We start from the raw sequence: 23,658 nt of genomic DNA, 5'->3' as shown, positions 1-23,658 counted from the left end.
TCAAAGAGCATTATTAATTCTGAAAATATAATATATTTGAAAAGTCAATAAACCTCTGTTCAAATAAAATACATTGCCAGCCCTTAAAAAATAATCCTCCTTATTTCTCTCTCTTACTTTTCACCCAGTCAAAAAAGGTAAGTATTATGTTTAACCTTGATCCAATAGGTAAGCATGAACTACTCTTAATTAGTACAATTTTAATTTTACATATATGTATAATATTTTGGGTCAGCAAAGAACAGTTTAGTTTAGAAAAAAAATATATATATATATTTCAAAGCACTAATTTGGATGGTCTTTTTACCTTTCTGTCTTTAATTATTTTATTATCAAATGAGATGTACATAAAGTGTTCGTAAAACTTATGAATCCCTGTGTTTAAGATTATCATAATTTTTATCATCATCTTCTTCAATGTTAATATTAAAATGATCTCTATGTGTTAAATGTATTTAGGCATTTTATATTTAAGTATCATATGTTTTATCTGCAGTATATCTGGGAAAGGCCTTTCATAAAAACTATTTCTTGTCAATGTTTAACCAGGTAATGGACAGATATTATTGAATTGGATTTGCATTCTATCCAGTAATGTCAAAGTATTTCATTGTTAATTCTGATCATTGTTCTTGTGTTAATCTCCTACATTGTATTAATTTAAAATCAATAAATGAATGAAATTGGACTGTTGTATGATAGTATATTTAAAAATTTTTAATTGTACAGTCTTTTTTAAAACTTTTTTTAGTTGATGGACCTTTATTTTATTTATTTATTTTATTATATACAGTGATGAGAATCACACCCAGTGCCTCAGACATGCCAGGCAAGCACTCTACCACTGAGCCACAACCCAGACCTGTTGTATAGTCTTATCCTGAATTCTTATCTAAGTAATGTCATTCTTAGCTACTTATTGAAGATTTTATAAACTTAGTTATAGAATTTTCCTTTTTATGTGATCATTTGATTTTTTTCTTTTAATTTTAAGCTGATACAAAATGTTCATATTTATTTGACACCATGTGACATTTCTTTCCATATGTGTATACTTGCATAATGTTTAAATCAATGTAAAACTCACTTCTTGAACACTCACATTTCTTTATGGTAAAACATTTCTTAAAGATACTTTTTTTCTTTCTTTTTCTTTTTCTCTCTTTCTTTATATATTTTAGTAGTACTGGGTATTGAACCCTGGGGAGGCGGGGCTCTTCTGTCTCCTTTTGCTTCATCTCATTTCTTTGGCGTAGGCTAGATAATAACCACCTTACATGCTAAGTTATTTGAAAGCTCGGATGGATGGGACTAATGTTCTGCGACAAGACACATTTCTAACCATGTGCTAAGATTGGTAGATCTGTACAGTGACCAAGATTTCCTCTTCAAACATACATAGACAGAAGTGGGGAAGAGGCTATGTTGTGCTTCCTAGGGCATCCTAAGTTAAACCTCAAGCCCTTTTTTTATTTTATTTTGAGAGAGACTCTCACTAGGTTGCTAAGGCTAGCCCAAAAATTGTAATCATCCTTGCCCCAGTCCCTTGAGTAGCTGAGATTACAGGTTAGAACACAGTTCCTCACTATCTAGATACTCCTGTTTAAGCAACAATACAATTTTGCTGACTATCGTGGCCCTACTGGGCAACGGCATGCCAGAAATTTCTAGTGTAACTACAAGAACACAGTACACATAAAACCAACCTCATCCCATCTCTCTACTCCCTTTTCCTCAGCTCTGTTAATCACCACCATTATACTCTTGTTTCTCGGGAATCAAGTTACAACATCTTCACAATGTCTAAAATCAAGACCTTTATATAACTATGGAAAACTGTTTAAATATTTTAAGTGCTTCAGCATATTGACTGAAGTACTACAAATGATTTAAAAAAATACATTTAGTATTGTTTTACCCAGTCACAGAAAGTCCTTAGGATGCCCAAGGAAGCACAGGCTAGCCACTTCCCCACTTCTGTCTATGTATGTTTGAAGAGGAAATCTTGGTCACCATACAGATCTACCAGTCTTAGCACATGGTTAGAGATGTGTCTTGTTGCAGGACATTAGTCCCCATCCAAGCTTTCAAATAACTTAGCATGTAAAGTGGTTATTATCTAGCCCACACCATAGAAATGAGGTGAAGTGCTACTCTAAGGAGAGCAAAAGGAAACAGAAGCAAAGTGCACAGCCTAAAGTAAAGCTGCTCACCTGAGCTGCTAGCTTTATTAATATCAATAGGTTACTTTAGGTCATTGGCATCATTAGTACACATTGTTCATTGTATCACTAGGCAGCTTACAGATTTAGCATCGTTATGAAGCCAATTCCTCAGTTACATACTAATTTGCAATGTGCAATGTTAAGAGCATTTTTTTATCCATTCATCTATTGAAGGGCATCTAGGTTGGTTCCACAGTCTAGCTATTGTGAATTGTGCCGCTATAATCATTGATGCAGCCGTATCCCTATAGTGCGCTCTTTTAAGGTCCTCAGGGAATAGTCCGAGAAGTGCAATAGCTGGGTCAAATGGTGGTTCCATTCCCAGCTTTCCCAGGAATCTCCATACTGCTTTCCAAATTGGCCTCACCATTTTGCAGCCCCACCAGCAGTGTACAAGTGTACCTTTTTCCCCACATCCCCGCCAACACTTGTTGTTGTTTGACTTCATAATGGCTGCCAATCTTACTGGAGTGAGATGGTATCTTAGGGTGGTTTTGATTTGCATTTCTCTGATTGCTAGAGATGGTGAGCATTTTTTCATGAACTTGTTGATTGATTGTATGTCCTCCTCTGAGAAGTGTCTGTTGAGGTCCTTGGCCCATTTGTTAATTGGGTTATTTGTTATCTTATTATTTAATTTTTTGAGTTCTTTGTACATTCTGGATATTAGGGCTCTATCAGAGGTGTGGCATCTATACACAATGGAATATTATGCAGCACTAAGAAATGACAAAATCATAGAATTTGCAGGGAAATGGATGGCATTAGAGCAGATTATGCTAAGTGAAGCTAGCCAAGCCCTAAAAAACAAATGCCAAATGTCTGCTTTGATATAAAGAGAACAACTAAGAACAGAACAGGAAGGAAGAGCATGTGGAAAAGACTACAGTAAACAAAGACGAATGGGGGGAGAGAAACGGAGAGAGAAGGGAAAGCATATGGAAATGGTAGGAGACCTTCAAGGATACATAAAATTATAAGAGGCTATGAGGGGCAAGGGGGAGGGAAAAAAAAAGGGAGAGAATTGAACAACAGCAGGGGAGATAGAGAGGGAAGATGGGAGGGGAGGGGAGGGGAGGGGGGATAGTAGGGGTTAGGAAAGGTAGCAGAATACAACAGACACTAATATGGCATTATGTAAAAATGTGAATTTGTAACAGATGTGATTCTGCAATCTATATTTGGGGTGAAAATGGGAGTTCAAAACACAATTTGAGTCTAATGTATGAAAGATGATATATCATGAGCTATGTAATGCTTTAAATAATCAATAAAAAATTAAAAAAAAAGAGCATTTTTTTAAATTTGTTTTAGTAGTACTGGGTATTGAACCCTGGGTAGGAAGGGCTCTTCTGTCTCCTTTTGCTTCATCTCCTTTCTTTGGTATAGGCCAGATCTTGTGTTGCACTCAAGAAAGTCGATTGTATAAAATCACTGTTATGTGGACAGGTTTAGGCTCAGTGAAACATTGTGGTTGTCTAACAAGAGAGTTCCTTTATTCTCAGGAGCTGAGTGTCTGAGATCAAGGTCTCTATCCCAAAGCCTCCTCATGAAGGACATTACCATTGCAGGTAGACATTGCACATGTGTTAGTCATCTTACTACTTCTAGGGAGAAACTGAAGAATATTCCAAGTGTGGAAAACAGGGCACTTATTACCCTCCGGGAGTTTGCTTGCCAGATGAATGCTGCCTTGTACATTTCCACAGCCAGAATCCTTATAGATCCCCTTTTCTGTTTTATATAGCATTTTGGATGAATAACATTTTTTTTTCTTTAATATTGGCAGAGGCAAAAAAAAATAAGAGAGAAAGAAAAAATAGGGTAAGCAATGACAGTAACAAGTATAACATAATAATCCCAGTGTTAGTACACACCATCTATGAACAAGGAGTCTGATTTTTCTGGATTTCTCATTGCTAGGGAACAACAGCAGAATAACATTATCATAAGTATCAAAACAATTCCTGAGTTTTGTGTAAGTTTAGCAAACAAAGCAGTAACCAAGTTTCCAAGAGTGTATTTGAATCCCCTTTAAGCCAACAGCTGTTGAGCTGAGGCTGTTAATGATTTTATATCTCCCCATATCTCAAGGCACTCTTGCAGCCTTTCTTCTCTTTTGAGGAGAGTGATCATCTTTTTTGTTTGATGGAGTCCTCCTCATCCAGAGTCAAATGAAACTTGGGGATCAGGTTGTGAAGTCCCTGATGCCCATGCATAATTGACAGATCTTATGCATCAAGATGAAATCCAAATAGGACCTGTTGGTGTAAGCATAGTAATATATCTTTTCCCCCATATGATCAGAAGCATAGGGTCTTATCCTCCTGGGTCTGGTGGAATCCCATATTTTAAATAAATTTTTGCTGATGGCTGTTTGGGAAGAAAATGTCAATCCAAAGCAGATCACCAATTGTGAGTATTAACTTTGTGTAACATGTTGAGTGCATTAACTGTAAATAAAATGATATATAAGTCATTATTAACATGAGAGAGGCTAGGTGCCCTTTTTTGTTTTTATTTAAACAGGTATGTTTTAAGAGTACAACATGCTTATTCAACTAAAGCCTGTCCAGTAGGGTTATGAAGAATTCCATGAGTTAACATTATATTCTATTGATTACAAAATTGTACAAAAGCATGGGATGTATATGCAGGGGCATTATCTGTTTTTAAATAAGCATGTTCTCCCATATTAGCAAAGCAGAGAAATAATAAATATTAAATGTAATTAGATGCATTTTTTAGACCAGTGGGCACTACCCCAAATAAACCCAGAGTGAGTATCAATGGAAATATGAAGAAAGGAATAAGGATAAAAAGGAGGGAAATGAGTAACATCCATTTTCAAAGTGCATTAGAATGTACGCCTCATGAATTTATAGATTCCCACATAGGAGCCTGGAAAGGTGTACATTGATAACAGTTATCGACAATGGTATGAGCTTGTTGGGAAGTGAGCAAGTGTTATGATGAAAAAATCCATGAGCTTTTGAAAATAAAGAATAAAGGGATGGCATAGCTTTGTCTGTGGGGCATTACTGTCTGTCAGAGGTTCAGGAATTTTGGTGTGGCTTCATATATTAGTGAGGAAGATAGGATATATATGATACTGAAAAAAGAGTTTAAAATATTAAAAAATAGTAAACTAAAATCAATTTCAGGAGATAAAACAGCTATATAAGTATGAGGAACAATTTTATCTATATATTGAGAATCTATAATAATGTTTAAAGTAGTAGAAAATAATCTGAGCATCAAGATAAAGGTGTCTAATTCAGCTTGCTGTGGAGAGATTTGAGGCAGGGTATAATAGTTATTCAATTTACCACTAATCAAAACAGATATTATTCCTCTTTTGTTTAGTTTCATCTGCATATTTGTTAACCCATCTACAAGAGGAATGGTAAAAATTAAGGAAGAAGGGAAATGTGTAACTTGATATAACAAAGAGAATTGGCCATCAAGAGGCATGTGAAAAGCACTTGGTGCTAAAAAAAAAATCTGTTAATACAACTTGATAGTTGGGGGAGAACTGTAAGTATTAGAGATGTAAAGTTTTTTTCATAAGTAAAGTATTAAAAATGCTTGTCCATACCTGTAAAGGATAAAATTTTAGTATGGCCATCAGCAATTAATCGAGAATATACATCAGCAAAAAGGAAAATATTACAGCCTGAAAAATGAGAATATAATCATTTTTATGTGTGTATATATATATATATATATATATATATATATATATATATTTCTTGATTATAAATAGTAATTACTGCTGTAGATTTTTTTTAGCAAAAACTACCAATGGTAATGGCATAATAGGTATAGGAATTTGATCCACCATATTGTTGATAGTTTTGTTAACTTTTATAAAGCCTGTTTTAGAGAGGGAGTCAGATAAATAGTGAAGGTAGAGTCCTATTGTTTCTTTAACAACTGGAAAAAAGGAGAGATCAGTTGGACATCAGCTATAATTTTTAATTAATTTATTTAAGAAAACATACTTATGAAGATTAATCCCATTTATGTTAAATTTAATTGACTTGTTTTAATTATTTTAGTTGTAAAATAAAAATATCAGAAAAATATGGTTGATAGTATCAATCACCTCTTTCCTGTTGAAGAAAAATTTTAGAAGTAATGGATATTATATTGTATTTTAGACATTCTTTAGAAATTAAGACTTTAATGTTTGGCCACCAAGAAAAACCCATGAGCCAGAACCTTAAAGACACCTATATATTTATTCATTTATTCATCTATATATTTATTTATTTATTATTGATTTGAATTAGATTATTTGGATTTATTTAATTTTTAAATTTTAGTTGACGAGCACTCATTTATTTAAATACCAATTTAATACCACGTATGTAATATATAGACAGAAGAAAGGCCTGTATAATTGGAAATCTCAGATATAAAATCCAACAGCCATGATGGACACTGAAATCAAAGGTTTCAGATAGCTGGCTATTTGTCCTTCAGATTATCAGATTTATCCCCAGCATCACTATGTTTATATTCCTCTAAGGATTTCTTAAAAGAAATTTTTGAATGTATTTATGAATTAACTCTGGAGAAATTGAACTTTGGACAAAGACAGAATGTAAAAAGCTTTACAGTTAGATAAAATAAGACTGATCAGAAAAAATACATTAACTTATGTGAAATATTAAAAAACTTACATGGTCACAATACTATCTTTTTCATCAGGTCAGAGTACACTTTTAGCTCAGATAAGAGTCAATTTAAAGTCTGTGAAATTTTCAGAACTTTTTTTTGAAGAAAGCTTGTATATTTGGAATTTTTATACGTTTGTATTTCTGTTCTCTAACATTAGGGAGAAACTGGTTTAGAAAGCTGGCTGAAAACAGATAAGATAGCCTGCCAAGCAGCTTACATTTAAAAGGGACACTCTTTTTCTTCTTTTGTCTAAACTGGTTTTTCATAAACCTAGAAAATGGTATAGGCCTTGTAATTCATATTTTAAATGCAAGACTGGGAAAGTTAGAGATCCAGCAAAAGCTAAAAAATAAAGAAAACTGCTGTGACCATTTATTTTTTTAAAATAAGATTATTCTTTTAAAGCATGGTGTTGCAGTTTATATTCTTTCTGAAAAGTTCTTTTTCCTTTTTATTTTAAATCTTGTAAATTTTGTAATACTTTCCACACATGGTTGAATATGAATAATGATTTATTGTGGATTGGAAGGGGCAGAGCATGGTAGACACAGGGAGCTTTCAGACATTTGCTAATTTTTGCTTCCTACCCTTAGTATCAGTATCCAATAGCCTATAGCTGGCCAATCATTTAACTAGGAGTTAATTTAGGTCTACCTTCAGTTATTGATAAACATGCTCCAATGACAATAGAGCCAAACTTTGTATTTCCCCTTTCATTTAAAGGTTGTTGAAATGAAACATAGGGAATCACAAACAATTGAGCAATAGAGGATTTTGGGGTGAGGTTGGAAAAACGGATTCTCCCTCCTTTTGCCCTGGGTCAGTAGATGGCAATTCTTTAAATAACAGCAAAAGTTAATTGCTTATATTCTGGTTGGCTGGAAGGATTTAGCTTAATAAGGAAAAACAGTTAAATTATGAGATTTTCCTTTTTTTTTAAGAGAGAGTGAGAGAGGAGAGAGAGAGAGAGAGAGAGAGAGAGAGAGAGAGAGAGAGAGAGAGAGAGAGAATTTTAATATTTATTTTTAGTTCTCGGCGGACACAACATCTTTGTTGGTATGTGGTGCTGAGGATCGAACCCGGGCTGCACGCATGCCAGGCGAGCGCGCTACCGCTTGAGCCACATCCCCAGCCCCAAATTATGAGATTTTCCTTCCTCCAGTATTTGCTGCTTACCTTCAGGGTTCTAGGTGGGGGTGGAGTGATTGCAGATGCCAGCTGCAGCAGGAGTGGTGTCAGATAATTTAAAGGAGGGCTGAAGTTGTGGCTCAGCGGTAGAGTGATACCCTAGCATGTGCGAGGCACTGGGTTCGATCCTCAACACCACATAAAAATAAGTAAAATAAAGGTGTTGTGTCCAACTACAACTAAAAACAATTTTTTAAAATGATAATTAAATGGAACCACACACCCAGGTGGGGACCGTGGTGGATGGGGGAAGGGGAGCAGCTTGTTGGGTGCAGGAGGGAAAGAGAGCATGGGTTGAGAAGCAGAGGCCTTACCAATAACATCACAACAAAGAAATCAAGCTTGTAGCACAAGCACATGAGGTCATGGCTCCCCATGAAGCTTCTTACCTATATCATCCCAATCTTTTGTACCACTTTCTGGGTAGGAGGGCCAATGAGAATCTATCTCTGCCAGCAAAGCAAGGTTAGCATTACTTACATTTTGTCCAGCATTGCAAACTAAGTCAGAAAGTTCAGCCCAATGATGACAATGTTAAGCATTAGATAGGGAATTCATAGCTTACCAGAAGAAATGAGTGCCAACTGATGAAAGACAGGCATCAAAGCCTGTTCCAGGCAGTAAGCTTACTCCCTTCCCCCATCAAAAAGGAAGGGGCCCCTGTTCAGTTTAATAGGGCCCCTAGAACCCTTGGACTGGGAGACTATAACAGAGAGTTGGGACAGGACCACCCCTTGTCCCAAGTTGTTTGGCACCAGTTGTAAGGTCTGAAAAAGGAAACAGAAATAAAGTGCAGAGCTAAAAGCAAAGCTGATTGCCTGAGCTGATAGCTTTATTTATTTCAATAGGTTACTTTAGATCATTGGCATCATTAGTACACATTGTTCATTGTATCACTAGGCAGGTTACAGACATAGCAGCATTATGCAGCTTATTGCTAAGTTACATACTAAGTTGCAATGTGCAATGTTAAGAGCTTTGTGTAGCTCTCAAGAAAGTGGATTGTATAAAGTTACTTTTATGTGGACAGGTTTAGGCTCAGTGAAACATTGTAGTTGTCTAACAAGATAGTTCCTTTATTCTCAGGAGCTGAGTGTCTGAGATCAAGGTGGAGGCTGATAAGACTCCAGCCCAAAGCCTTCTCATGAAGGACATTACCATAGCAGGTAGGCATTGCACATGTATTAGTTATATTACTAGTTCTAGGGAGAAACTGAAGAATATTCCAAGTGTGGAAAACAGAGTACCTGTTACCCTCTGGGAGTTTACTCACTAGAGGAATGCTGCCTTGTACGTTTCACAGCCAGAATCCTTACCTACCACCTTTGCAAAAGTGGATGAAACTACCATAATTTTTACACATCTTCTCTCCCATCCTCCCTAACTCATGGACATGAAAATTGAAAGACATGTAAAACATATTTAATCTGCTATTGAGAAGCTGGGTCTGCATTCAGGCTAGAAGCCAATCTTATACCTTGAAACCTATTCAAATGAAGCAACCACTTTGCCTTATTCATGATATATTCAAGAAGTTATCAATATTAAGTTTGTGAAAAAAATATGTAATACACAAGAAATATACAAGTATTAAAATAAACTTGCAATCTAGGTCTAGAGATAAGAAAAGAACATAATAAATATATAGTATAATCAGTATAATCAATCATGTTGGTGAATGTATTCACACACACACACATGCAAGGAAAAAAAAACTTCATGAACAAAATGAGGTCAGAAGCAAACAGCAATGAGAGCACATGAGAGGTTTATGATGATCTCAGAGGTGAGTTGTGAAAGATGCTTCTTTTATACAATATACAATAGCTATGTACTCAAATGCTCACATTCATGTTAGAATTGATTTTCTGAACAAAGATGTTACCATTGCCTACTTCTCTCTTCAATTTTCCCTAACAAAAAGAATAACTTGGCATTCCTTTTCTTCTCACTGGAAATTCTGAATAAAATTCATGACTGCCAGTTCAATGCACTATATACTGATATGCATCTACAATTTACAAAAGTAAATAATATTTCATAATATTTAATGGATACTTTTATTATTTCTGAATAATAAAATTACCATGATTATGCAAAAAGTCAAAGCTAAACAACATATTGGAAATATTATAGAAAAACCACAATGTGTAAAAATTAACTATATTGATCCCTAAAAGTTATTTTAGATAGCACACAATACGTTTACTTAAAGATAAAAATTTATTTTGCATTAATAATAGGAAAAATTGGGTCTGAAATGTGAAGGAAAAAATGGTTACTTAAAGAAAATGATTCCAAAAATGGGCAAAGATTCAGATTTAAAGTTTTTAGAAGTTCAAATGAATAGAAAAATTTAAAATGATATATCTTATAAGAATAAAAAAGAAATCTACTGTCTTCAGGGAGGAAAACAAGATGAAAATTGTTCATATAGACACATGTATTAATAATGATAAACTTAACTCTAATATTAGATTCCTGGAAGTGATACTTTTGTTCCCTGAGAGAACAGGAAAATCTGAATGCTCATCATCATTAGATTATACATGGGAAAACAAGAGCCCTAGAGAGTGAAATGATTTCTACTTCTGGTTAAATCTTTGCAACAGATGAAGCATGAAGAGAGAGAAACAGAATACAATGTCTCCAAAGTGGTGCATTTTGTCCTGCTGGGATTTTCTGAACTTCCAAACCTCCAAGGCTTTCTCTCTGGAGTGTTCTCCATCATTTACATGGTTATCCTCATTGGAAACTGTCTCATAGTCATAATAACCAGGTTGGACCCTGCGCTGCACAAACCCATGTATTTTTTCCTGGGACATTTTTCTATACTGGAAATCTGTTATGTTTCAGTCACACTCCCCAGGTATCTCATCAGCCTTTGGACTCCGGATAAGAGCATCTCCTTACTGAGCTGTGCCACCCAATTGTGCTTCTTCCTTATACTGGGCACCACAGAAAGTTTCCTCCTGGCTGTGATGTCTTATGACCGCTATGTAGCCATCTGCAACCCTCTGCACTATCCTGTAGTCATGAACCCAAAGAAGTGCCATCAACTGGCCATTGGCTCCTGGCTCGGGGGAATGCCAGTAGAGATAGGGCAAACATGGCAGATATTCTCTCTGCATTTCTGTCATTCTAACCAAATCAACCACTTCTTCTGTGACATACCCCCCATTCTCAAGCTAGCCTGTGGGGATACCTCAGTGCATGAGGTATCTGTCTATGTAGTAGTGATATTGGTTGGGGCAGTACCTTGTATTTTGATACTTGTCTCTTATAGCAAGATCATCGCCACCATTCTGAGGTTGCCAACAGCCCAAGGACGCACTAAGGCATTCTCCACTTGCTCCTCCCACCTGCTGGTTGTGGTTTTATTTTTTGGATCAGCTTCCATTACCTACTTCAGGCCCAAATCCAGCCATTCTGCAGGAACTGACAAATTTATCTCTCTTTTCTACACCATAGTGACTCCTATGTTCAATCCTGTGATATACACTCTCAGGAACCAGGATGTGATTGCTGCACTCAGAAGATTATTTCTTAAAGCATAGTGGTCTGAGTTTACTAGAGGTTGTTTCACCATTTTGTCACATATCAGACAAACATTCCAACTCTCTGCATTCTACTTTTGAGAGGGTAATACCTTCAAACTTATGCTGTATTTTTGTCATTTAAATTTTAGTCTGGGATTAACTTTGTTCACATATGTATAGGGAAATTTATCTATGTTTGTGATCCTATATAAAGAAATTAATTATCATGCATAAAATTTTAAAGTGATAACATTGGACCTATAAACATATGAGCAGAATTCAAAATATTATGTCTTATACATTAAATTTAAAGGAATATTTAAATTTACCTAATCTGAACCATATAGGCTGGCATTCTTTTTATTATACTGTAGGTAAGACATAGTTACCAAGGGTAGTTGTACAATGAATCCTTTTTCAGCAAATAATACAATGAATAAATCGATAAGTGAATGTAACTTTGCCCTACCACAGAATTCTGACACACACACACACACACACACACACACAAATATATATATATATATATATATATATATATATATATATATATATATATATATAATATTTTGCACCCTATGCACCCAAGTGGAATACTTCCTGAATAGTGACAAAAGTAAAGTTATATGGGCCAGGTGCACTAGTGCATACCTGTAATCCCAGAAATTCAGGTGGCTGACGCAAGACGATCTCAAGCTTGAGTCTCCATCTGTGGCTTATCAAGATCTTCAGCATGTTAGTAAAACCTTGTCACAAAATTAAAAAAAATGAAAAAAAAAAGGACTGAGATCTTAGCTGAGCTGTAAAGGATCACTGTGTAAAATACCAAAAATTATATGAAAAAGGAAAAAGAAAAGCTTACATGCATGCAGGTCTCATTCTCATCCTAGTAACTTGCCATGATAGCACATAATGTAATACAACACTACTATCTTTAAAAACTGACTTTCTTTTGTGCATATATTTTCCTCCTTTGATGTCATGGTCCCAAGATATCTTGCATAATTATTTTTTGTCTTCCAACTCTTTTTTTTTTGGTGATACTGATAATTGAACCCAGGTTTTTATGTACCCTAGGATTGTCCTCTACCCTAAGCCACATCTCCAGCCTCCAGCCCTCATTTCTATTTTACTTCACTCCAAAAGCTACTCTTTAACCTATTTCTATTTTATGAAATATCTACAAGTACAAATGGTCAAGGATGTCTTGGAAACTACATTCAGGAATATGTAAAGTCCACAGAGCTGAACTACATTACCTCACGTCTGCTTTCATGCTTTTAAACTAATCTAAAGTTTTAGAATTATGAAATCTGTGAGCTGACATTGAGGAAAGGAACATTAATCAGCAGAATGAGAAAAGTCCACCCATCCACTACCATAATCTCAAATAAGTTGTCTTTCTGTTTATTTGTTTTGCACATCTGAACATCATTCCGTCCTGTAGCTTTAGCTGTGATAGAGTACACAATGCATGAACATGTTAGCTCCTGTCCTGGATATACAACATTTCTACTTTATCAACCTATAAGCATCCTCCACATTGGTGTATGTTATTCTTGAAAATATATATGCATGTATCTCTTACCATTTAATAGTTTATATTGAATTTGGAATTTTGCATAAAGTTCATGAGGAAGACCATGCTGATATGACTGTGGTGATAAAGGTGTAGTTTATAGAGAAGATGATTTTGGTAGTTGTTTATTTTCTGAAATTTGATAAAGCAGGAATCACAATGAAACTGGCACCAAGTTTTCCCAGAAGTTCAGAAAACTGAGATGTATGCTTAATATTCTAAGCAAACTGTTGAGTAGTTAAATGTCATCTAACTATATTTTATAACAACTGGGATTAGTTAAATACAGATATTATGCTTTTTCTTTTTAACAGACAGGATTATTAGAAGGTATTAACTATTCACTTAAGAAACATTGAAATGTTGGCTGTATTCAGATGCAATTATTAGAGGAATAACTAGCTATGTATTTTATATTTAAATACAAATAAAAAATGAGATAACAGTTTGACGTTATTTTTGTAGAAATGGATATTCCACAATACTAGTTACCTGAAAAAGTAAGCATATTTGTTTACAAGTTGAAATTACCCTCAGTAATACAATTAGTTTTGTTTTTAATATATTGACTATTCTCTTAGTAAGATAATCTTTAAAGTTGATTGTCAATAAACTGTAAAAAACATCAATCAACATGAACACAGTAGAGTTTGCATCTTAAATAACTTAACAAATAATACCTTGGGATTTAATATCATGTGGCCTATCAGTGATTAATTTATGTAAGTTATGGAACCATTCAAATAAAGAATGTAATAATTAGTCCTCCTATTCACTGAGATATTATGGTAGATAGGACAAGGGCTCTCAGAGATGTCCACATTCTAATCCCTGGAACATCTGCATATATTGCATCACATGGCAAAGGGACCTTGCACAGGTGATTAAGGTTTTACATCCTGAGAAAGGTACATTATTCAGGTTGGGCAAATCTAATCAAATGAGCTCTTAGAAAAGAAAGAGAAGGAAAAATGGGAAATGTTCAAAGAACACATCTCCTGGCGGGGTGCAGCGGGACATTCCTGTAATCCCAGTTGCTCCAGAGGCTGAAACAGGAAAATCACAAGTTCAAAGCTGACTCAGCAACAGGGAGGCACTAAGCAGCTCAGTGGGACTTTGTTTCTCAGTGCAATACAAAATAGGGCTGGGGATGTGGCACAGTGGTCAAGTGCCCCCAAGTTCAATATGGGACCAAAAACAACCCACTCTTAAGGTGGGAGATCTTATCCAGTCATTGGATGGAGCCCCACTGAGAAAGAGAGGACTCTGTCAGCCTGATGGTTTTCAAACTAGAGCATCAGCTTTTCTTTAGTGTTTGGGTTAGAACCCAGACACAAGCTTCTCAGGGGTCTCAAGTCTGCTAAACTTTCAAAAGAACTTCAGTATCTGTTCTTTAGGTTCTGAGGTCTTCGGATTTATATCAGAATAAAACCATTTGTTCTTCTTATTCTCAAATTAACTAACACACCATGCAAATGTTAGGATTTACTAGATTTATAATAACATAGACAATATCCTATAAAAATGCAAGCAATTATTATTAATACACATGAATACTGAAATTTAGTGTATTTATATATGTATATAAATAACCTGATTCTATGTGTTCTGACAATCAGTGTGTTGATAAGACCTTGCCATGATTTGCTTATGCTGGATACTTTGATTCCCAATTACATTTTATTATTTTGCTTGTATTCCAATTCCTTCGTAAATTCCCTCACTTAAATTCCACACTTAAATCTTCTTATCATTATTTATCTATTTCATATTATTTTCTTAAAATACTATTATAGTTATTTTAAAGTCCTTGATTGTCATCCCCAATGAATGAATGTGTTGATTTTTACTGTCTTGTTTATTGATCAGAATGACTCACCCATTTCCATTTGATGAATTTGTTTATTTTATGTAACATAGCTTTTTATATATAACTCTCTGATCTGGGTTTGTTTCTCAGTGTGAGCCAATTTGTCTTTCATGCATAAGTACAAATTGAGATCTTAGTTGTAAAGGATCACTGTGTAAAATCACCAATACCATTTATTATATGAAAAAGAAAAAAGAAAAAAGCTTACATGCATGCAGGTCTCATTCTCATCCTAATAACTTGCCATGATAGCACATGATGTAACACAACACTACTATCTTTAAAAACTGACTTTCTTTTGTGCATATATTTTCCTCCTTTGATGTCATGGTCCCAAGATATCTTGCATAATTATTGTTTTTGTCTTCCAACTTTTTTTTTTTTTGCTTGAGGTGAATCCCCATCACTATGCAGAAGTAAAGAGAAAATGAATCTCTCTGTAAGTTCCTACACCTAGTGGAAATATCAATAAATAGTCTTATGCTGTGAAAATAAGGAAGCTTATAGAAATATTGGAGCTGCATAAATGAAAACTCACACTTAAATCTCATTGTTTTAGTGGAACTAAACAGAATGTATTTTGGCATATTATATATACATGGAGTTTACGATGGTTGTACATGATGTGAAGTTCACAAATGAACACAGGAAATTTATGTCTGACTCATTCTCCTATCTTTCCTATTCTCCTTCCCTCTCTATTCCCTTTATCCCTTTGTCTAATTCTATTAAATTCTATAGCCCCCTCCTTATTGTGTTAGCATCCACATAACATAGAAGATTCAGCTTTGGTCTGAGGGACTGTATTATTTCACTTAGCATGATAGTTTCCATTTCCATCCATTTATCTGCAGATGCCATAATATCATTATTCTTTATAAGTAATATTCCATTGTGTGAGTGCATGTGTGTGTATATATGTTGATATATATGTGATATGTGTGTGTATCACATTTTCGTTATACATTCATCTGCTGAATGGCACCTAGTTGTGTTCCATTGCTTAGCTATTGTGAATTCAGCTGCTATAAATATTGATGTGTTTAGGTCACTGTGGTATGGAGATTTTGAGTCCTATTGAGAAGTGGGATAACTGGGTCAAATGTTGGTTCAATTCCTAGTTTCCTAAAGAATTTCCATACTGCTTTTCATAGTGATTGCACCAATCTGCTGTCCCACCAACAATGTATGAGTACACATTTTTCTCTATGTGCTCGCCAAAATTTATTGTTACTTGTGTTCGTGATAATTGACATTCTGAGTTCCTCTGTATTATTCATGGCTCAAAGTAATTTAGAGGTCAGAGAATATGTTGTGCTTACTCATCTTGAGTAAGAAAATTTACTCTTTCCTGAAACATGTGTCTGTGATTAAGAGACATAGTTTACAAAATTAAAAAATATTGCATTGGATTTCAATTTTTATTCCCTCTACTTACTAGTTTATATTCAACCAGGAAAAAATGGCTTGTGTGTTGGCTTTCTGGACTATTCTGAGTGTGTATGGAACTGTATTCTTGCAACCAGTCTATAGATCAGTAGGAATTAGGATGTTTTTTTCAATACGCACTTTATGTTTCTCATTCCTCAGTTATCTTTGTTGTATTTCTTTGTCATCTGTTCCTTTCTATAATAAAGAAAGTTTGGTATATCTGAAACATTGTTTTTCTAGTATAATTTGCCATCAAAGATGTTATACATTTTAACAGTAATCTTTGAAAACATTTTATACTCAGCTCTAAGTAACAGAAACCTCTCCCAATAGTGACAACAGAGAGCCAATATTGTTGGCATACACAACTTGGTAAATGTCCTGATCAATGTAGCTGAGAATAGATAATAGGTTTAGTCACATTCTAAAATTTACTGATTTTGAATGCTCTTATGGATGTCAGTTTCATTTTCTGAAACACTTCACAATTTGCAATGGACCATAGATAATTTGCAAGATTTTGAAAACATGAGTGCAGTTGACAATTTTGTCCATCTTTATCATATTCTGGTGTTTCACTAATCCATTGAGGAAATGTGGATGACTGAATTTTGACAATAGTATGAGTGGTTTTAATTTAACAAAGGCAATTTTTGTAAAACTTCATTTGGAAGAATTAAATTTTCACACACAGAAATATAAACAAAAAATCAATCTAAAAATTTAGCTTTATGGAAAAAAAGAATAAAAACAAACAATAGATTTAAATGTAAAATCTAAACATTGTAGAACTACTAGAACTAAACACAGAAGTAGGTCGTTAAGACCTGGAATAGGCAAGAATTCTAAAGTACATTAGCAAAAGCACAATCCATAAAAACAACATTTTAAAAATAGACTGCTTTAAAATTGAAATAGTTTTCTCTTGTATCACCATTGTTAAGATCATAAAAATGAATACTGGGAAAACATTTTCAAATCACTTATCTTACAAAGGAAACATTGGAGAATATGCAAAGAATGGCCAAAAAAATAACAGCTTGAAAATAAATTAACAAATGCATAAAAATATTAAATGTTTGACATACATGTGATATATAGAAGATAATATTCACATAAATGATGTCCACTATCATTAACCATAATTAAAATTAAAATTAAGACCCTTAATAAATATTGTTATAAATGTGTTCTAATAGCTAAATTTAAGATGAAATAAATTTTAAGGTAACAAAATTCAAAATTAGTGACTATTACCTATGACTAGAGGTAATTCAGTGCATAATAATGATCCTTTTAAACCAATTGTATCCCTCTAACAGTCTTTAAGTGTGTATAAATCTATTACTGTTTGCCATAGCTATATCAAATGTTACTCTCTATTGTGTTTTGTGATTATGCATCTAAATAGGTTTGTTTCTCTGGGTATTACAGATTCCTGATCCATCGTATTACACTCATTACATTAGAGAAGCTGACATTAACTTGAGCTGGTCCTTTACTGTGAACTTCATGTACTCACTGCTTGGAATTTTATTTTTGATGATAGAGGTCAGGTTCTGATCATAGAGTGTCTTACTGGTCACTTGGGAGTTCATTTTGAAATTAGATTTTGTAGCTTCTATTCCAGGTTTCTATGATGAAATGTTACATAGGAGTTTTGTAAGAAAATTCTACATGCCTTTTTCCAGTTTATACACCTGAAAGGAACAGGGAAGACATTCTCTTGAAAACTTTACCCCATGTCTCCCCATTTCTAAATTGGGGCATGATGTTACTTACCTGACCAAGGTAGATATGATGAAGAAGAGCCATGTTCAAGATAACATAGGGTTTGGCTAGGTTCATAACTCTGTCATTATAATTTTCAATGACAGAAAAATTTTCCAGCTCAACACATTACGTAGGTTGTATCTTTTTAAAGATATTTAAATTTATATGTTTAAACAAAGTGTTTATAGCCCTCTAGTTTCCTGATGTTTTTAAGCTCAGCTTTCTTAATGTTTAAAAAACAAGGGGGGGGCAGGGAGGGGAGACTTTATGAAAAAATATATGGCCATGTAGAATTTTGGTTGTACCAGAATCCTTGATTGGCAATAGAATGGTTTGATTCAATTAGAGGTCTCCTTGGGAAAGAAGTTGATCCCTAGAGCAGAAAATATTTACTACATAAAGAACATTATTAGTTCTGCCAATGGACTACATTCGAGAAAGCAGTGGGCCTATTTTTCAAATAAAATAAATTACTGACATGAGAAAGCAACTCTCTCATTTTGCTCTTACTTCTTAATCAGTCAATAGAGGTAAGCATTATATTTGACCATGATCCAAATAGGTAAAAATCAATACTTTTGTCTAACACAAATTTATTGTATAGACTTCTGTATATTTAACATTTAAATGTAGAAAATTTTGAAAATGTATTCTTTATTTGAAAACACTGATTCATATGGATGTTGTACTTAATTGTAACATCAAAGGATATAAAAATTTAATGTGCTTCTTAAACTAAGAGCCCATATCTTAGTGACTATCATCATTTTCTGTATCATCATCATTTTATATGCAAACATTTAAGATGTTACTATGTGTTAAGAATGTATTTTGTATGCAATGAATCTAGGGATATTATGTTATAAAACAGAATTTTATAATATTAACCAACAAGTAGGTAAAAAGTATTATTGAAATGGCTTTGCATTTTATCCTGGCATCATCAAATGATAATATCATTATCATTATTATTATTTGCTTGCTATTTTTATCATTGTTCCTATATCAATCTCTAGGCTGAATTTGAAATGAATAAGTGAATGAAATATCATTAATATGCAGGACAGTATAGTAAAACATTTCCTGAATATTCTCAAACTGAATCATCTTTGAAATATTATTAAAGACAGACTACAGATTATTTTACAATTACAGTTGTAGTTGTATATGGGGGTGCACCTATTTCTTTTTGTTTCCTTCGATTTAGTTGTAAGTAATGGAGGTGATTTAACATTCAGAATTTTTCATACATATACACCTATGTCATGCTCAAATCAGAGTAAATGTGTCTCCTCAAATATCTATCAGTCCTTTATGGTGAAAATCTCCAAATTATTTTATTTCACTTGAAATAACAATACAATTTTGTTATCTATAGTCTCACTCCTTTCAATGGCATACCAAACCTCCCAGTGCAAATAACTATGATTCATACACATTAAGCAACTCACTGATCCCTCCAGTGTCCAGTCCCCCCAGTTCATTAACTTCCATCATTCAAGTCTTCGTTTGATGAGATCAACTTAAACATCTTTGCAGTGATCAAAATAAAAATACAAGAGGCTTGCTGAGGATGTGGCTCAGTGGTAGAGTGCTTGCATATCAGATATAAAACCTCAGCTTGATTTGATAGCAATGCAAAATAAATAAACAAAATAAATAAATAATAGACTTATGCAATTGTGGAAGATAGTATTTTTTATATATTTATACACATATACATATGCATTCACATATATATATATATATATGCATTCATACATATATATAGTATAGGCTTTAAATAATTACTTTCATATAAAAGATGGTAAAGTTAATGTATATTTAACTTTCCTTCTTGAATTCACAAAAAATCCTTTGGATACTCAAGTTTTCTCACTGCATTGCTACTTTCACACTTCCCTCTAAACATCTTTGAAGTTGAAATCTGGTAACTGTCCACACTTGATGGGTCTCTGCATATGATTAGAGTTGTGTCTCCCCATTGCAGTGAATTAGTCTCTTTCAGCATTTGAATGACTTAACGCAGGAGGTAGATGTTATCTAGCGCCTCCCTAAAATAATGAGGAAAAAACGCTACTTTTGCAAAAGTAAATGAAACTACAAAAATTCCTACTCACCCTCGCTCCCATCTTTATCACACAGACATGAACCATGACATACATATAAGACATCCTCAATCCATAGCTGAAGGTCTGCATTTTGTCTGGGAACCAGTCTTACACCTTGAGGACTGGTCCAATGAAGCAGTCAGCGTGAAAAAAAAAAAAAAAATTCTGAAGCAATTATTCACTCCAATGCACATAAAATCTGTAGACAATCTTATGAAATTTATAATCTAGGACCAGAGATAAAGTCAGAACATAGGTAATGTAAATAATCACATTCCAATATAATGTTACATACCAATGCACTCCCACACACAAGGGAATTGACTTAATGAAACAAATAAGGTCAACAACATACAGCACAGAGAGCACTGAGTGATTTAAGATGACCTCAGAGATGAGTTGACATTACTGCATTTTTTATACAATAAATAAGTAAAGTTAGTGTGCACATTCTAGTCAGAATTACTTTCTGGACATGGGTGTACATATGTATACTTCTCCCTGTTGAGCTTTCCAGACAATAAAGCATATAGATTTCTTTTTTTTTTTTTCAAAACTACAGAATCTGAATTAAGTGTATAATTACCCTTGTGTATACCTTAAATTGAAATACAAATACATGATCCAGTAAGAAATAATGTTCAACAATTTATAATGGGCAGTTTATTATTATTTATTCATAATAAAATCACCAAGAATCAGAAAGTCAAAGATGAACTGGAGGAAGGAAATGTGACAGAAAAAAATATATAAAAATTGAATTTTTTCATTTATCAGAACAATGCCAAAGGTTACACAAAATATTTATTAAAAATTAAATAAACTTTGAATTGCTAATAAAGGAAAATAGATCTGAGATCCTTTCTCCTCAGAAAGACAAGGCAACTGAACAATGAAATCATGGCTGTAATACAATTTTTACCAGGAGTGCATTTATGTAAAATAAAAAAAAAAAAATATGCTAAGCTATAATCTCAGAACCCCTAAAAGTTTTTGTTCAAAAGTAAACACAGAAATCAGTAGGTTTGCCATCAATGCATTATACATGAGAACACAAAAGCCCAAGAAGCAAAATGAATTTTACTTTTGATTCACTCTTTCCCACAGATGAAGTATGAAGAGATACAAGCTGAAGAAAATGTCTCCACAGTGGCGCAGTTTGTTCTGCTGGGATTTTCTGAACTTTCAAACCTCCAAGGCTTTCTATCTGGGGTGTTCTCCATCATTTACATGGTTATCCTCATTGGGAACAGTCTCATAGTCATAATAACCAGGCTGGACCCTGCACTGCACAAACCCATGTATTTTTTCCTGGCACATTTTTCTACACTGGAAATCTGTTATGTTTCAGTCACTCTCCCGAGGTATTTGGTCAGTCTTTGGACTTGGGATAGGAGCATCTCCCTACTGAGCTGTGCCACCCAAATGTGCCTCTTCCTTGCAGTGGGAACTGCAGAATGTTTCATTCTGGCTGTGATGGCGTATGACCGCTACGTGGCCATCTGCAACCCTCTGCACTATCCTGTAGTCATGACCCCAAAGAAGTGCCATCAACTGGCCATTGGCTCCTGGCTTGGGGGAATGTCAGTCCAGATAGGGCAAACATGCCAGATATTCACTCTGCATTTCTGTTATTCTAACCAAATCAACCACTTCTTCTGTGACATACTTCCCATTCTCAAGCTAGCCTGTGGGGACACCTCTATACAGGAGATATCTATCTATGTAGTAGTGATGTTGGTTGCTGCAGTCCCTTTTCTGTTGATACTAGCCTCTTATATCAAGATAATTGCCACCATTCTGAGGTTGCCAACAGCCCAAGGACGCACTAAGGCATTCTCCACTTGCTCCTCCCACCTGCTGGTTGTGGTTTTATTTTTTGGAACAGCTTCGATTACCTACTTCAGGCCCAAATCCAATCATTCTGCAGGAACTGACAAACTGCTCTCTCTTTTCTATACTATAGTGACTCCCACATTCAATCCTGTGATATACAGCCTCAGGAACCAGGACGTGATTGCTGCATTCAAAAGACTCTTGCTTAAAACATAGTGTTCAGAGTTTACTAGAGGAGTTTTACCATATTGTCACATTTATCAGAGAAATATTTCAACTCTCTGCATTCTCCTTTTGGAGGGTAATGTTTTTCAAGCTTATGATGTAATTTGTTATATTAAAATTTTATCCTGGAATCTATTTTGTTCACCTCATTTATATAGGGAACTTTATCTGTCATTGTGATCACACCTAAAGAAAATAAATTCTCATGAATAAAATGTTAAAGTGTATCACATTTGCCCTAAAAATATATTAGCAGAATTTAAAATTTAAGATCTTATGCATTGAATTTAATGGAAATTTACTAAATTTAATGAAATTTACCTAAATGTTCCTACCTGTATAGACTGAAATTCTTCTTTATTATATTGCAGTTGGGACACAGTTAGAAGGTATTTGTATAATGGATGTTTATTCAGGAAATACTAAACTGATTAAATGGATAAGTGAATGTTACTTTGGCCTACCACACTGTTGTAGCAAAATCTATACTTTTTTGTAATCAATAGGAATTAAGATAACTATGCATGAAAGTGGAATACTTCCTGGATAATACCAAAAGAAAAGATGCATGGGCCAGGTAGAGTGGTTCATAGCTGTAATCCCAGAAAATCAGGTGGCTGACGTAAGGAAATCTCAAGCTAGAACCTGCTTGTGTATTTAGCAAGATCCTCAGCAAGTTAGCAAGACCCTGACATAAAATAAAAATAAATAAATAGAAACGTTTTGGGGGGATCTTAGCACAGTTGTAAAACATCCCTGTGTTCAATCACTGATACCAAAAAATTATAAGGAAAATATAGAAAAAAGAGTCTTACATGCATGCAGGTCTTATCTTCTCCTCCAAACAACTTGCCATGGGAGCATATGAAACAATACAACACCACTATCCCTCAAAACTGATTTTCTTTTGCTCCATATGTTTTCCTGCTTTGATGTCATGGTCCCACAATACCTTTCATAATTATTTTTTCATCCCCCAACCTGTATGTATGTATGTATGTATGTATGTATGTATGTATGTATGTATTTTTGTGGTGCTGGGGATTGAACTCAGGATCTTATGCATACCAGGAATGTCCTCTATCCTGAGCCACATCCTCAGCCCTTATCTGTTTCTGTACTATACTCCATCAGTCAGGCCTAAAACTTTTCCTATTTTATGCTGTATCTATAAGTGCAGATGTGCAAGGAAGTC

The 23,658-nt window shown here is 34.3% G+C and overlaps 3 protein-coding genes across 3 annotated transcripts in view; 2 read left to right on the top strand and 1 right to left on the bottom strand.

Annotated features, from left to right (window-relative positions):
• LOC308641843 (olfactory receptor 5W2-like) overlaps positions 1 to 23,658 on the bottom strand; it is a gene marked incomplete at both ends in the record, with an annotated part of 231,545 nt that overhangs the window by 93,277 nt on the left and 114,610 nt on the right. The window lies entirely within an intron of this gene.
• LOC308634968 (olfactory receptor 10AG1-like) lies at positions 10,712 to 11,656 on the top strand (the record flags this gene model as incomplete). The annotated part of the gene is made up of 1 exon (XM_081269196.1): positions 10,712 to 11,656. The coding sequence occupies one exon, from the start codon at positions 10,712 to 10,714 to the stop codon at positions 11,654 to 11,656; it is 945 nt and encodes a 314-aa protein (XP_081125322.1).
• Positions 21,510 to 22,454, top strand: LOC308638778 (olfactory receptor 10AG1-like; the record flags this gene model as incomplete). The annotated part of the gene is made up of 1 exon (XM_081276552.1): positions 21,510 to 22,454. The coding sequence occupies one exon, from the start codon at positions 21,510 to 21,512 to the stop codon at positions 22,452 to 22,454; it is 945 nt and encodes a 314-aa protein (XP_081132678.1).

Source organism: Spermophilus citellus, assembly GCF_964194105.1.
Source record: "Spermophilus citellus genome assembly, chromosome: 2".
Taxonomy (NCBI): Eukaryota; Metazoa; Chordata; class Mammalia; order Rodentia; family Sciuridae; genus Spermophilus; species Spermophilus citellus.
Note: the sequence above shows the minus strand (reverse complement) of the source record. Positions and strands in the feature narration are given on the sequence as shown.